The 15,748-nt window shown below is 38.0% G+C and overlaps 4 protein-coding genes across 4 annotated transcripts in view; 1 reads left to right on the top strand and 3 right to left on the bottom strand.

Moving 5' to 3' along the window:
• The window catches only part of LOC144634960 (lysosomal cobalamin transporter ABCD4-like), a 45,239-nt gene that overhangs the window by 7,180 nt on the left and 22,311 nt on the right, over positions 1 to 15,748 (bottom strand). The window contains exon 13 of the mRNA XM_078494005.1: positions 497 to 550. Within this exon, the coding sequence (XP_078350131.1) occupies positions 497 to 550 (54 nt within the window). The remainder of the gene's footprint in view (positions 1 to 496; positions 551 to 15,748) is intronic.
• Positions 3,389 to 4,742, bottom strand: LOC144635409 (octopamine receptor beta-2R-like). The gene has a single exon (XM_078494519.1). The coding sequence runs from the start codon at positions 4,490 to 4,492 to the stop codon at positions 3,389 to 3,391; it is 1,104 nt and encodes a 367-aa protein (XP_078350645.1). The 5' UTR covers positions 4,493 to 4,742.
• On the bottom strand, positions 7,474 to 8,442 carry LOC144635408 (octopamine receptor beta-1R-like). Its single transcript, XM_078494518.1, has one exon. It carries the CDS (start codon positions 8,440 to 8,442, stop codon positions 7,474 to 7,476), a length of 969 nt encoding a protein of 322 aa, XP_078350644.1.
• Positions 12,342 to 13,430, top strand: LOC144635407 (octopamine receptor beta-1R-like). The gene has a single exon (XM_078494516.1). It carries the CDS (start codon positions 12,342 to 12,344, stop codon positions 13,428 to 13,430), a length of 1,089 nt encoding a protein of 362 aa, XP_078350642.1.

The raw sequence follows: 15,748 nt of genomic DNA, 5'->3' as shown, positions 1-15,748 counted from the left end.
ACAATAGCTGTTATTACATTTGAGCCTGTGATAATATATTCTTATGTTAGGAAGGTAATGCGAACGAGGCGAAAGGGTCAGCACATCAGTTAAAACAATGCAGAATGACCCTTTTGCCTCGTTTGTATACCTCGTTTAGAGGCCATTTTAAATTACCCTAGCTTACAGCGCGACGCGCCTTACCGTGGCCACCCAACAAACTTTTCTACAAGTGTGCTCCCGTAATATTATTATTTGTTTGACGAACACGCTTCCTTGCAAAGTTGAATACGATCAAGTAGGTACTTGTTATATCGCATTTATCATCAAAACGCAGTGAAAACGTAAAATATTACAAGATGACACTTGTAAAAAAGTTTGCTGGGTGGCCACGGTAAGACGCGTCGCGCTGTAAATTTAATTTGCTGCAGGTTTTCATTGGTTCAAGATTCCAGGACGGAATCCTGCCGTTCCTCAGTGGTTTGAATCAATCTTTCTGTCAGAGATTTGAAGTTACCTGTGCTTCCTGTTATAAGAATGTTTTTTCCATGGCTGATCTCCAGATCAAGATCTGTAAAACAATTAGAATGAACCCAGATTATAGTCAAGAAACAGCACATGAAAAACATTCGATGTAGCTTGGAAACTGGTAGGCTGTTCGCTGATTGCTTGTGAGTGTTATGTAAATGATGTCTAGATTTTAACAACAACAAACGTTGGAAAAAAATTTCACCAAAAAATTGCTGTCGAAGCTAATCTGACAAATTGAAAAAAGGTTCGCGATATATTTTGAAATAGACACACGCACAAACATGGATGCAGAGAAAAAGGAAGGAAAAACGGACGTAAAACAAACACATATTATATTGTGTCAAAGTTTTGTTTCTAAAAAGGTGTTTTTCGTATCCTGTTGTCAATGGAAATTTCGACATTTCCATCTCTGCCATCTGTTCAGCTTTTGCGCGCTGAATATATTTTTATCATTTTTATGTCTCATTTAGGAGATGAATATTTGAGCGACAAGTTTAGCATTTTCAAAAACGCAAATGATGGGAAAATATGAACAGGCAAATTTCGATCTATTAAAACGCCTGCGGGGCTTGGAGAAAATAAAACAAAAGTTATCACATTGACGTCGAGGGATGAATACAACATTTTTTTGGCTTTATTCCCCCAAACCTTGTGGCCAAGTTAGAATTTTAAGATATATCGAAATTCGCCTATTTCTCTCGCTACCCCCAACACCCACCTCCTCTCGCAAAACGACTTTTCTCCCACCTCGAGTATTACTGAATCTTTCCTTTTGGGGGTGGGGGGTGAGGGTAAAAAACTGGTCAAGTGAGGTCAACCACTAAGCTACAGGCGGTGTTGGACACGGTTCACGTGACATTTTTCGACCAATCATTTGTCACCTTGGTGGAAGCAATGGCGGACAATTTGGTCGCGGGATTTTAAGAAGGTCTCATCTTTTCCGTGCGATTCCGGCGAAACTTGAACGGTTGTTACGGATTATTTTATTGGAGCTGGAAGAATAATACCTAGGCCAGTCATCTGTCAAGTTCTGAATTAAGGGAAGCGATTTTACACTCAAAACTAGTCGATTGAAATCATGCTATAGGGTAAAGGGTTGTTTGGCGTAAGCGTTCGACGTCGATGAACATTTGCTCATTTCTTGACAAACAAGGATCAGTACTGTAGATTATTTTTGCATAGAACTTAAGTTCGATAGTTGAACTTTAAGAAAAGTACGGTGGGCCCGGGCGGGCCCCGCCGTTTTAACGGTCAAAATTGGACTTGAAGTTGGGGTTTTTTCCTTGATATGTCACTCAGTTCTCTTCCATTTCGCGGCATTTTGCGGGAGTTGATGGTGTGATTTCTGTCGATGTTCTTACAGGACAAGGGCTTAATTTGGTACTCCCGTTCATGTGTATTTATATTTTAATGTTCACTTGCCATTTTTGTTATTGTAGTGTTTATATCATCCTTTTGTTAAGCCGATATTCGGCATGTCGGAGCGATTGCCCAGCCACCGGCAGTTGAACTTTTATGCTCCCGCAGTCCCGCAGTCGACGAATAATTTTCCTTCGCTCAACATGCATTACACATGTACACTTATCGGCTTCGCCCAACACGCTTTAATAAGAACGACAAATTTGCATGTACTCCACTTATACTTCGCGCACCCGCTTTAATTTAGAACAAAAAATATACACGTATTCCACTTATCCTTCGCGCAACCTGACATAAACAATGAAAAATATGCATGTACTTCACTTATCCTTTGCGCAGCACGCTTTAATAGAACGATAAATATACATGTGTTCCACTTATCCTTCGCGCAACTCGCTCGAAGAACTAGAAATATGCATTTGTTCCACCTATCTATTCAGAAGACGAATATTATTAAGTGTTTATATCATCATTTTGTTTGGCCGATTTTCGGCATACCGTATCTATCAAAACGGCCGTTGGGCTCTCCAAGTAAAACAACTCAGCGAAAAACCATCAAAAACCACAATAGGGCGAACTGCGTTGGCCAGCAGTACATCGACGTACTTCATTCATTACTCAACATTTCTGAAAAGCAAAGCGCCAAAGATTTTAGATTTTAGCCCGTTTACTTCGATCACAAACGTGCTAGAATCGAATAATATTTACAATAGTCGACGAACCGCGATATTTCGAATCCAAAATATGAGTTGTTCCGCCGTAAAATGTCGCCTTTATGAATCCAGCAATACGCATCTATGATCATCTATAGGTGCTACTAGGCTCGCGAAAGATTTGATGTGGATTTTCTCCGATATTTCTTTCAGCATTGAAATATCTTCGCACCGCGAGGAGATGTTTACAGATCGGCGATCAGACGATAATAAGTACAATTGAAAATTTCTTCCGGCATGCTTTGCGAGTCGTGTCCAACACCGCCTGACTAAGCTACATAGAAAGGACAAGAAAAAAGGAACTGTTTCCTAAAAATATGTAACTTTTTTACATTTTTACTTCATTAATATTTTCACACATTTTTACCTCTTTGTAGCTATATATATATCTATGCAAATTTTATTTCTTACATTTAGCTTGATAATGACCGAAGAGCGGTCGAAACGTCTTAGCTTTGCATGCTTTTTATTGCTTTTAGCAACTACTTTGTAAATTCTTTTTACAAAATTTGTTACATATTTTTACTTCATTAATATTTTCACACATTTTTACCTCTTTGTTGTTATAAGTTGCTATATATATGTTTCATAAAAGTTAAGTTTATTCACATTATTTACATTTAAACGATAAACACGAAAGGGGGGGGATTGCTACTGTTTTTAAGAAGCGTGAAAATATTTCGGAGTGGACTCTCAGTGCTCTGTCGTATGCAGAGCGAAATCTATTGAGTTTCACTCATGTTCAGTTACTCGTCGATCTCTGGAATGGGAGAGAGACAGGGTCTTTGTGACGTCACTCCGAAACGGTTTGAATGAAATATTCCATTCTGATAGAGTTCTCTTTTGGCGAGTGATTCTGTTGTTATTCTCAAGAAAAATGCCTCCGATCTTGCGCCTGTGCCATCACTGATGTCGTAAGTACTTCCATTGATTCCAATCCGCCTCAACATGTCCTTAACCCCGCTTCGAAAGTCTCTTTTACGAATGGAATAGATGATCGGGTTACACAGCGAACTGACAAAGAAGATACAAGTTGTAGATAGAATAACCTCAGCTGGAACTTTCGAGCTCTTGACAAACTGACGGCAAATACCAGTAATCCACCCAGGAAGAAAGCACACCAAAAACGCTGCAATGATAATGCTGACATCGACAGCTGCCTTTCGCTCTGTAATTTCCCTTGACATCTCTTGAAACTGCCTTTCAGACTCGCTTGGGGTTCCGACTTGGACTGTCATCACAGCGTTTCTCTGAAGAATTTTCGCTGTCTTGAAGACCCTCCAGTTAAGGAACACGATTACCAGAAAAGGCAAAACAAACGAAATAATTGCAAGAAAGACTATGTTTCCGGCAATGGATCCGCTCTGTACGGACCATCCTTGCTCGCAGAAGAAAACTTCTGGGTTGTAAACGTAGTTTCCCCAACCGAGAAATGGACCGATGGAAAATGGAATTGGAACTATCCAGATGAGAGCAATAAACACCACTTTGGACTTGGTAATCGCACCATCGTATGTCAAAGGTGATTTGACTATGGCGCTGTATCGCTCATAAGACACGGCTATCAGATGAAGAACCGTGTTAAAGTAAAAGTATCGCACAAAGAATGGATTCAGAAAACACATTGTCTGGCCGTATAGCCATCTTTCTTGTGCTATGCTTGCGATGCGAAATGAGTTGGTGAGGATCAAACAGAGAAAATCTGACCCGGCGAGGCTGGCGAGTAGAACATATCGCATCACATGAAATCTTCTCTCCAAGACGATCGTCACTATTACCAGTAAATTTCCAGAAAGACCGATCACGTTGAAAAGCGCGTGAAACACTGCAATGACTTGGGGGAAACCCATGCTGATTCCAAAATGCTACATTGTCGTTTTCAAGTATATCTAGATGTATCGACTGTCTTTAACTAAGAACCCTCCGTTTTGCATATTTATTTGGACATTCTGATATTTCCTGTTAGAGAATACGTCCGTACGTGATCTTTTCTTTTCAAGGAATTGAACAGGACACCTTTTGGTTATTTGTGATAACTAACGTAACATATATTTTAAAGCAATTGTACTCAAACAATCTTGAATTTCCTGAGGCCGTGGGATGCGTTTCAAGAGTGTTAATGATTTTCCGTAAAGAACTTTTGGTTCAATGTCTTGAGCAACAATAATTTCCTTTGAAATCAAAATAACTGCCGGTCTACATTGATTTTAGGAAAAACAAGTTAATTAGTAAATCAGACGGCTGGTAAATTGGAGGAAAATGGCCGAGGGTAAAAGATTGTCCGAAAATGAACATTTGGCCGAGACGCGAAGCTTCGAGGGATTCTGTTATTCTTTAGATTCTGTTATTTTTCTTCTACTTTAAAGTGTCCCCATTTAGTGGTTTTATTACTGCTATTTCAGTTTTGACACTCAAATAAAGGTTTTATTATTATTATTATTATTATTATTATTATTATTATTATTATTATTATTATTATTATTATTATTATTATTATTATTATTACTATGATATTGTGAAACCTGTGGCAACTGTGGAAACGCGCTATATGGCCGGTAAGCTGAAGAAAACCTACAGTGATAATCACGGCATAATTGCAGTTGAAATGAATACAAGTTAATTGGTTAACGTATTCTTTTTAACACTGTGATTTTGTTAAAAAGTTAGACCTGAAAAGGGGACTTTGTTTGTTTTGTAGTTGGAGGATTATTCGGGCGACGGATATCAAATCGGTCGGGGTATATTGCCCGATACCCGTCGCCCGATTTTGTACCACATGATGCGTTTTGTTCAACGAGCGGCGCAATGAGTAAGCGGTGGGTTATAACTGTTGTAGCTCCGGGTAATGCCTGATGGACTACATGTTGGTCTCAGGAAGATTTTGTACAAAATTCAGGCTACCTTAACAAACACTGTCATGTCTCAACTGTTATATAATCTATTTTTCATTCAACGGCGGGTTTAAAATGTTTTTTAAATACAATTGAAGAACAAAGAAACAGCCTTCAAAATCACCGAATAGTAATGAGATTTGCAATTTTGGTGAATTTGCTGCAAGCTTTTCTACCTTTCTATAACGAGTGCCAACAAATTTTCATTAAGTTATTTGTAGACCAGATCTTGCCCTTACAAATGTTAGCTAGTTGATTTGAGATCAGGTCCCAGTTTTGCGAAATCGTAATTTTCATGGAAGCACCTTGCTAATGGCACGTGTGGCATCGATAGGGGGTGTACGAAAAAATCGTAACTAATTTTGTGGGACATGAAACAAGTTAATTTGCCGCTCAAAGTGACCGTGTCACGGATTTCAGCCAAACTTAGGCATAGGAAATGATGAAGCAAATTCATTTTAATATATAAAATAACCTCTTAAAACAGTGAAGGAATATTTAAATAACACAACAAATGCAAAAGAACGCACGGATGGCCAAAAGTATCGAAGATTGAAAAGGATTGCGATATGGATTTTTGAAATATGATCCGGCGGAACAGCTTTTAAAGTTAATCTTGTCTGCTTGTAACTTTAAATTATAACGCCTGGGAGACACATTTGGCCGTAATGAAGCTATGGTTTTGTCATTAAGAATCATACAATAAATTTCTTTGCAAACGTTTAGTTTTATAGCGAATATTTGACAAAATTTAATAACATAAAATTAACTAAGCCGTGACACAGTCCCTTTAAAACATGACTCATGACTCATTTGACTCATAAAATGTTTATTCTCGATACAATCCATATGGACAAGTATATTTATTCCACTGATATCCATATTAATTTTTAATTTGGATTTACAATCATACAGTACTCTATACAAGCCACAACAGCAAAAAAAAAAAAACAGTATGTTATTTTTTTCCCTAAAATCAGTGTACATGTAGGCCAGCAGTTATTTTAATATCAAAGGTGATTATTGTCGCCCAAGAAATTCACCCAAAAAATCATTAACACTTAAAATACGCTTTCCCCGGTCTTAGGAAATTTAAAATTGTTTGAGTACAATTGCTTGAAAATATCTGTTGTGATTTACAACAAATAATAAAAAGGATTTTATCCGCGTAATGTTTTTTCTTCTAGTAGGCCCCGTCCACACTAATCCGGATAAATTTGAAAACGAAGTTTTCGCCCCTGAAAACGGATAAAATGTTTTCCGTCCACACTTTCGTTTTCGTATCGTTTCAATAATTTCACCGTCCACACTAAATCGGATAAATTTGAAAACGAAACGCCGCATCGGCCGTAGATGAATTCAAATTAGGGAGTATGATAACGTCGATCAAAGACACTGTTAATTTTCATTTTACTTAAGGACTTTGCGATAAACTAGATCAATCATTCAGCTTGTCTATAGATTTCAGAGCTATCTTCAGCTGAATATTTAAAGACAGCGATCAATTCCAAATAGAAAATTGAATTTACACGGCAGAATTTGGTGATTTCACGTTACTCAGAGAACGGCGAAAAGAGCTAAAAATGTCCGATGAAAAAAAAAACGTACAAAAATTGTTTTGACGGCCACTTCGGGCTGTTGCATAAAATCCAATAGATCACTTCAAGGAAAACAGCGAAAGAAAGAAGACTTAATTAAATACAACGACAAGTTTACATCGAAACATTGTAGGTTGATCGATATTTAGTCATCGTGTTCTCCACAATCATGTTCAGGTATTCGGAATTTCTTAAATCGCAGAAATGCATTTTCTGTGTAACAGTCACTCCAGCACGTCCCTTGCCTCCACAATGTCTTCTATCCTGAAGGTATTGGGCGAGTTTTGCTGTGCGATTCTTGAAGTCCAAGCTTCTGTGCCAAGGTTAGCTTGTCTTCTCGAGTCAGCATTTGCGTGAATCGCGATATCGTTGATGTTGCCTGAAAGTTCCACAAACTCCCATCCGCCTCAGCACATTCTTTATCCCGGCTCGAAATTCTCTCTTTCGGATGGAATAGACGATTGGGTTGCACAGTGAGCTGACAGTGAAGATGCAATTTGTAGATAGAATGGCCTCGGCTGGAACTTCCACATTTTTGCCGAACTGACGACAAAGACCAGTCATCCAGCCGGGAAGATAGCACAGCAAAAACGCTGCAATGATAATGCTGACATCGACAGCTGCCTTCTTCTCTCTCATTCTCCTGGACATCTCTGACAACTGGTTCCCAGATCCGCTAGTGGTTTCCACTTGGACAGCTACTGTGTTCCTCTGAAGGATTTTCGCTGTCTTGAAGACCCTCCAATTTAGGAACACGATTACCAGAAAGGGCGCGACAAAGGAAATAAGCGCAAGAAAGACTATTTTTCCGGCAATGGCTCCGCTCTGCACCGACCATCCTTGTTCGCAGTAGAACAGCTCCGGGTTGTAAACGTAATTTCCCCAACCGAGGAATGGACCGATGCAAAACGGAATCGGTACCACCCAGATGAGCGCAATTTGAACCACTCTGGACTTGGTAATCGTACCATCGTATGTCAAAGGTGATTTGACTATGGCGCTGTATCGCTCGTAAGACACGGCTATCAGATGAAGAATCGTGTTAAGGTAGAAGTATCTTGCAAAGAATGGATTGAGATAACACATCGTCTGGCCGTATAGCCATCTTTCTTGCGCTATGCTTGCGATGCGGAATGAGTTCGTGAGAATTAGAAAGAGAAAATCTGACCCGGCGAGGCTGGCGAGTAGAACATATCGCATCACATGAAATCTTCTCTCCAAGAGGATCGTCACTATTACCAGTAAATTTCCAGGAAGACCGATCACGTTGAAAAGGGCGCGGAATACTGCAATGACTTGGGGGAAAACCATGTTTGATGTGAAACCGTTTCGACAGGAGTTCCTGTTTTCGTCTGATCTGGGAATACGGCAACATCTATGTTAACTTAGAATAATAATTAGCATTTCACGAGAATGCGTTTAATACTTTTCTGTTTTAAAACAAATGAGGCGGAATTGGGATTGAAATAACTTTGAAAGAATTCAGACTAACAATAAGAACAACAATGTCTATTTTTCTTTGCTTAAACTGCACGTACTTCCGTACATATGAAATTAGCCTTCGTATTAGCAAATAAAGCCCTAACTGTGTTAAAGTTTACGATCAATTGTGAATTTTTGCTTGAAAGTTTTTAGTAATAGTATAGCAATCACATTTATGTAATTAAACTGAGAACTAAAATCGAAATTATTTTAGTATATTTTTTAGTTTGCTAAGATACCTTTGAACAACACCAAACTGTTTTTAGTGTTACTTTAGAGGGCGTAATCTCCGTGAATTTTTCCAACAAATGTGCAGATGTCACACTTATCTAAAATACGCAGTTACAAGCCAAACTTATTAGGAGAGGATTAAGATTTTATTGACTTGAAATTTTTACGGGAAGGAAAACGTCAAGTGGTTCTTCACGAAAAAAAAAACTGAGCACGTTTTGGCAATTGTTGTTGTTTCATGGATACAATTATCACCGTGGTGTATCGTTACAATAGGTTACAGCTGTTAGCCAATCAAGACATGCGTAGCATGCATCTTCAGTTATTTCATAAACTGTATGACATCAAGCTATTCACAGAAAGATCACATTTTCAGCAGCTCAAAGTTTGGCTCGCCCACTACCTCTTGGAACGAGACGTGCTATTGATTCTCAAAACAATCATGAACAAGTCACAAGAATGTCCTTGGCACTAGAAAACAACAGAAGTAGTGTTCAAGAAGGGGGGGATGAAAATGGAGGATCTAAAGTGTTATGGCTTTCTGCAAGATTTTGAGTGGGAAAATATGTTTAACGACATATGCTTTTTTACACGAAATTCAAATTATGTGGCTTTAAAGAAGCTGCATCATTAGGTAATTGTGAACAGAATCTTATTCGAACAGAATTTGAAGTAAGGGCCTCATTTCGGCCCTCTCCAGAGATCACTGAGTAACCGAACACGAAACTAATACTGTAAAGTTCTGGTTATAAGCCCTCCCGCTTGCTGGATGACAGAACTGAACAGGGCTAAATGTTGCTGTATTATGACTTTTTAACTTAAAAACTTATTTCGATCAACACTGTCGTGGCTCGTATCGAAACGTTTTTGTTATTCTGCTTATAACCCCCCCCCCCCCCCCCCCGATATAAGCCCCTCCGTTTATAGGCCCAACAAACACCTCTAAGCCCAGGGCTTATAACCGGAATTTTACGGTAGTCATTCAGCTCGCTCAACCTATGTCACAAAACTGAGAATTTACTCCTAAATATTCTTATGTTTTTTTAAAACCGTGAGAAACAGATTGTACCAATCTAAACACTGAGTCAGCTTATTTTACTTGCAGTAATTCAAGTAGGGTGAAAGCTTTTTTATTATTATTTTTTTCGTATGTTCATCTAGTTTAGTTTCCTTTGGCCATACAATAAAGTTTTAGCGAAATTTATACTTCAAAACGTCAAAACGACTTCGAAACACGACGCCAATTACATAAATGGCCTCCAGCGGATTTTTTAGCGCATTTTACACGGGCGTCGTTTTCAGTTCATTCATGACGAATTGTAGTCAATCTTGTATGGAAGATTTGACAGTTGACTCAACTTTGAAACATTTTCTTAACAGCAAGAAGGATTCTAAAGGGCTTTTTGCCGAAAAAGTCAGAAAGACTTTGACCAAAATGTATGTTTTGTGGTTCAATTATACCCTTGGTACAATTTGGTATTTTCCTTTCTTGTCGTGTATATATATGATAATGAATATACAACAAAGGAAAATACCAAATTGTACTAAGGGTAAAGTTGAACCACGACATAATTATGATTTCAACCTTTCAATGTTTGGACTTCTCGATACAATATAAAACAAGTCAAAAACCCACGATCGGGAGCGTAATTTGTCACTCGTGATATTAAAAGGTAATCGAATGGTATAATCGTTTTATTAGGAAATAATTTTAACGTAATTTCACCTGCGTTATATCGAAATTATTTCCTTATTTCACTCGTCACCATTTATTTGCCCACACAAATCTAGAAATTCAAAGATCGTAATTTGGGTAGCAACTTTCACCAAGCAGCAGTCTTAAAGGAAACGCTTTATAGAGTCCAGCGCTGTTACACTCTTTTTTTTTCTATAAGAATATTGTTTTTCAGCTCCCAGGCTGAATATTTTTATTTCTTCTGGAAATGTTGGGCTGAAAAAATCTTGTGAATATTCTAAGATTTTTTTGTATGACATTTCCGTTTGTGCTGTATACCATAATTATATTACATGTATCGTTCATCGAACTGTCATTAGCATCGAACATTTGCTAGTGCAGGTTTTTGTCGTTTTATTGACAAGTTTTGATGTTTAGAGAAAGAATAATTTAATACGGTTTAGTTTAAAACATATAGTTGTATTGTATCTACAATCAACACACAAAATTATATTCTTTTCAAAATCCCAGCCTCGGGTTCGTATATAATAAATTCTAATATAAAACAATAGTGTGTGTTTTAGATTGGTGCAATCTGTTTCTCACGGTTTTAAAGGAGCATGAGAATATTTAAGACTAAATTTTCAGTTTTGTGACATAGGGAGAACGAGCTGAATGAATATTAGTTTCATGTTTGGTTACTCAGTGTTTTCTGGAAAGGGCCAAAGTGAGGCAAAGTCTTTGGTACGTTACTTCGAATTCTGTTTGAATAAAATTTAGTTCACAAATGCTTAACGATGCAGCTTCTTTAAAGCCACAAAATTTGAATTTCGTCTAAAAAAGCATATGTCGTTAAACATATTTTCTCACTCAAAATCTTGCAGAAAAACATAACACTTTAGAACCTCTATTTTCATTCACACCTGTTGTTTTCTAGTGCTGGGACATTCTTGTGACTTGTTCAGGATTGTTTTGAGAACCAATGACAAGTCTCGTTCCAAGAGGTAGTGGGCGACCAAAATATTGTGCTGCTGAAAGTGTGATCTTTCTATGAACAGTTTGATGTCATACAAATTTATGAAATAACTGAAGATGCATGCAACGCATGTCTTGATTGGCTAACAGCTGTAACCTATTGTAACGATACACCACGGTGACAATTGCAACCATGACAACTGTCAAAACGTGCTCAGTTTGTTTGTTAAGTACCACTTGACGTTTTCCTTCCCGTAGAAAATTTCGAGTCAAAGAAAACTTAATCCTTCCCTAATTAGTTTGACTTGTTATTTGTAGTAACTGCGTATTTCAGATAAATTTGACATCTGCACATTTGTTGGATAAAATACAGGGAGATTACGCCCTCTAAAGTTAAGCGTTAAGCAGTTTGGCGTTAGTAAAAAGTATCCAAGCTAACTAAAAAATAAACTGAAATGATTTCGATTTAAGTTCTCACTTAAGTTTTATACAATATATGTGATTATACTTTTATTGAAAACCTCAGAGGAAAAAATTACAATTGCTCGTAAACTTACGGTTAAGACTTTATTACCTGATACGAAGGCTAATTTCACATGTACGGAAGTAAGTATAAAGAAAATTTGTCTTTTTTAAGCAAAGAAAAAATAAAAAATGTTGTTATTGTAAGTATGATTTCTTTCAAAGTTATGTCAATCCCAATTTCCGCCCCATTTGTTCCAAAACAGAAAAGTATTAAACGCATTCTCGTGAAATGCTAATTATTATTCTAAGTTAACATAGATGCTGCCACATTCCCAGACCAGAGACACACAAGAACTCCTGTCGAAACGGTTTCACATCAAACATGGTTTTTCCCCAAGTCATTGCAGTATTCCGCGCCATTTTCAACGTGATCGGTCTTCCTGGAAATTTACTGGTAATAGTGACGATCCTCTTGGAGAGAAGATTTCATGTGATGCGGTATGTTCTACTCGCCAGCCTCGCTGTTTCAGATTTTCTCTTTTTAATTCTCACAAACTCATTCCGCATCGCAAGCATAGCACAAGAAAGATGGCTATACGGCCAGACGATGTGTTTTCTCAATCCATTCTTTTCAAGATACTTCTACCTTAACACGGTTCTTCATCTGATAGCCGTGTCTTATGAGCGATACAACGCCATAGTCAAATCTCCTTTGACATACGATGGTACGATAACTAAGTCCAGAATGGTGTTTATTGCCCTCATCTGGATAGTTCCGATTCCATTTTCCATCGCTCCATTCGTCGGTTGGGGAACTTACGTTTACAACCCAGAACTGTTCTACTGCGAACAAGGATGGTCCGTACAGAGCGGATCCCTATCTGGACTGAAAAAGATCTCCATCGCGCTTATATTTTTTGTCATTCCATTTTTGATAATCACGTTCCTAAATTGGAGGGTCTTCAAGACGGCGAGAATTCTGCAGAGAAACACAGTAGCTGTCCAAGTGGGAACCATAAGCGGATCTGAAAGCCAGCAGCAAGAGATGACAAGGAGAAGAGGAGAGAAGAAGGCAGCTGTCGACATCAGCATTATCATTGCAGCGTTTATGCTGTGCTATCTTCCCAGCTGGATCACTGGTCTTTGTCGTCAGTTCGGCAAAAATATGGAAGTTCCAGCCGAGGTGATTCTAACTACAAATTCCATCTTCACCGTCAGTTCGCTGTGCAACCCAATCATCTATTCCATCCGTAAAAAAGAATTTCGAGCCGGGATTAAGAATGTGCTGAGACGGATGGGGATTTATGGAACTGCAGGCAACATCAACGATATCGCGATTCACGCAAATGCTGACTCAAGACGACAAGCCAACCTTGGCATAGAAGCTTGGACTTCAAGAATTGCACAGCAAAACTCGCCCAATACCTTCAGGATAGAAGACATTGTGGAGGCAAGGAAAATGCTGGAATGACTGTTACGCAGAAAATGTAGTTCTGCGATTTAAGAAATAACTGAATACCTGAACATGACTGTGGAAAACACGATGACAAAATATCGATCAACCAACAATGTTTCGATGTAAACTTGTCGTTGTATTGTATAAGTCTACTTTCCTCGCAGTTTTCCCTGAAGTGATCTACTGGATTATACGCAATAGATTATAAGCAAGGGAAGAGCTGGAGTGACTTAAACGCAGTACTGACTGATACCTGAACATGATTGTGCAGAACACGATGGCAAAATATCGATCAACCTACAATGTTTCGATGTAAAATTGTCGTTGTATTGTATTTATCAAGTCTTCTTTCCTCTGCAGTTTTCCTTGTAGTTATCTACTGGATTATATGCAATAGCCCAAAGTAGCCGTCAAAACACATTATGTACGTTGCTCTTTTTTTCGTCGGACCTCTTCTCTTTCGTAAGTTCGATATTTCCTAACCTCAGATTATACGCTCCCCTCAAAATCTAACAACGAGAGAAGGCGGCAATCGCGAACGACGCTTGACAAAAGGTTTAATTAGCAGTTCAATAACCCTGTACGTGCGTTATAAATCTTGGTACATTTCTTTCGCCGTTCAATGAGCAACATGAAATCGCCAAATTCTGCGAACTGTTAATATTCAACTTTCTATTTGGAATTGATTGCTGTCTTTAAATATTCAGCTGAGGACAGCCCTGAAATTTATAGGATCACACAATGTTGAAAAGCTATAAATCCGTTACCAATGGAAACTTTTTAACGAATATTTTGATCTATTTTTAGCTTGTTTAGAGTGAACTATACTATTTTTTTTATTATCTCGAACTGTTGAAATCGACAACAGTCGTTGATTTATCGTCTTTGATTTATCAGAAATCTGAACGGCAACAACGTAAGCCTCGGATTATGTGACTCGTGAGACAATTGCGGTGCTAAGAAATCGCATAACGTTTTTGTGCGCGAATACCAAGATGAATGAAAATTTTTTTATGAGCAGAATTTGCGGTAATTTTTTTGGCAGCGCAGTTAAAACTTCTAAGAAGTTCTTGTTTGAATTTAGTGTGGGCTAGAGTAATATACGCATACTCCACAATTCATCTACGGCCGATGCAGTGTTTCATTTTCAAATTTATCCGTATTAGTGTGGACAGTGAAATTATTGAAACGATACGTAAACGATAGTGTGGACGGAAAACATTTTGTCCTGTTTTCGGTGGCGAAAACTCTGTTTTCAAATTTATCCGGATTAGTGTGGACGGGGCCTAAGAAAAAACCTTTAGCGGTTAAAATCTTTTTTTATCGGTAAAAATCCTTTTTATTATTTGTTGTAAATCACAACAGATATTTTAAAGCAATTGTACTCAAACTACTTTTAAATTTCCTGAAGACCGGGGAACGCGTATCTTAAGTGTTAACGATTTTCCCTTAAGAGCTGTTGGGTCAATTTCTTGGGCGACAATAATCACCTTTGAAATTAAAATAACTGCTGGCCTACACTGATTTTAAGGGAAAAAAACAAATGCTGTGTTTTGTATATTGCTGTGGACTGTATCCAGTACTGTATGATTGTAAAGCCAAATGTAAAAATTAATATGGATATCACTGTGATAAAACCGTGAAATAAAATCATTACTTAACAATTATATTAAGTTTGACGCTGACTTATTTATACTGTCATAAAACACGACGGGCATTTGAGAACATCGACTCGGGAACATGTAGAAAATATGAGCCGCAGGCGAATGATTTTCTACATTTCTCAAGTGTTCTCAAGACTGCAATTTTGGTATTTTTACGTTTAAAATCTTTACATGTCTATATGGATCGTATCCGTAATGTCTCAAATTATACGAAGCTTATTTAGACATTCCGCGAAGTCCCCCGAAAGATTTAATTAAATAACTACTGGAAGACCCCAAGATTCCCGAAGTAAACAAAGGATGCAAATGCCCGAAAATAGTTTACGGGAAGATTTCCAGAAAACTGACAGAATTTCATTCAGGTATTCGAAGATAAAATAAGCTGATCAAAGCATTTCAGAGTAAAGTATTGTTCAAGCCTTATTAATCTTGATCTTTTCTTTTTTACATGAGACGGCCAAGACTTAAAACGACCAATCAATGTTTTATTGCCAGGTCAATTTCCGGCTACAGCTCTATATAGCTATAGTCGATGACAACCTTCAATTAACCTAGCTTCGTTCGGACTTGAACAGGGCGTATATCGGTCCCCGGACTAGTAGGGACGTCACTGCTTTTGATATTCTACCGTAAACCTTAGGGTAATTGCTCACAATCAAGTTCCAGCAT

Source organism: Oculina patagonica, chromosome 13 (genome assembly GCF_052425735.1).
Source record: "Oculina patagonica isolate OP01 chromosome 13, crgOcupat, whole genome shotgun sequence".
Taxonomy (NCBI): domain Eukaryota; kingdom Metazoa; phylum Cnidaria; class Anthozoa; order Scleractinia; family Oculinidae; genus Oculina; species Oculina patagonica.
Note: the sequence above shows the minus strand (reverse complement) of the source record. Positions and strands in the feature narration are given on the sequence as shown.

Bases quoted from the DNA above. Each gene is read 5' to 3' on its own strand.
- LOC144635409 (XM_078494519.1), bottom strand. From the start codon at position 4,492: ATGGGTTTCCCCCAAGTCATTGCAGTGTTTCACGCGCTTTTCAACGTG.
- LOC144635408 (XM_078494518.1), bottom strand. From the start codon at position 8,442: ATGGTTTTCCCCCAAGTCATTGCAGTATTCCGCGCCCTTTTCAACGTG.
- LOC144635407 (XM_078494516.1), top strand. From the start codon at position 12,342: ATGGTTTTTCCCCAAGTCATTGCAGTATTCCGCGCCATTTTCAACGTG.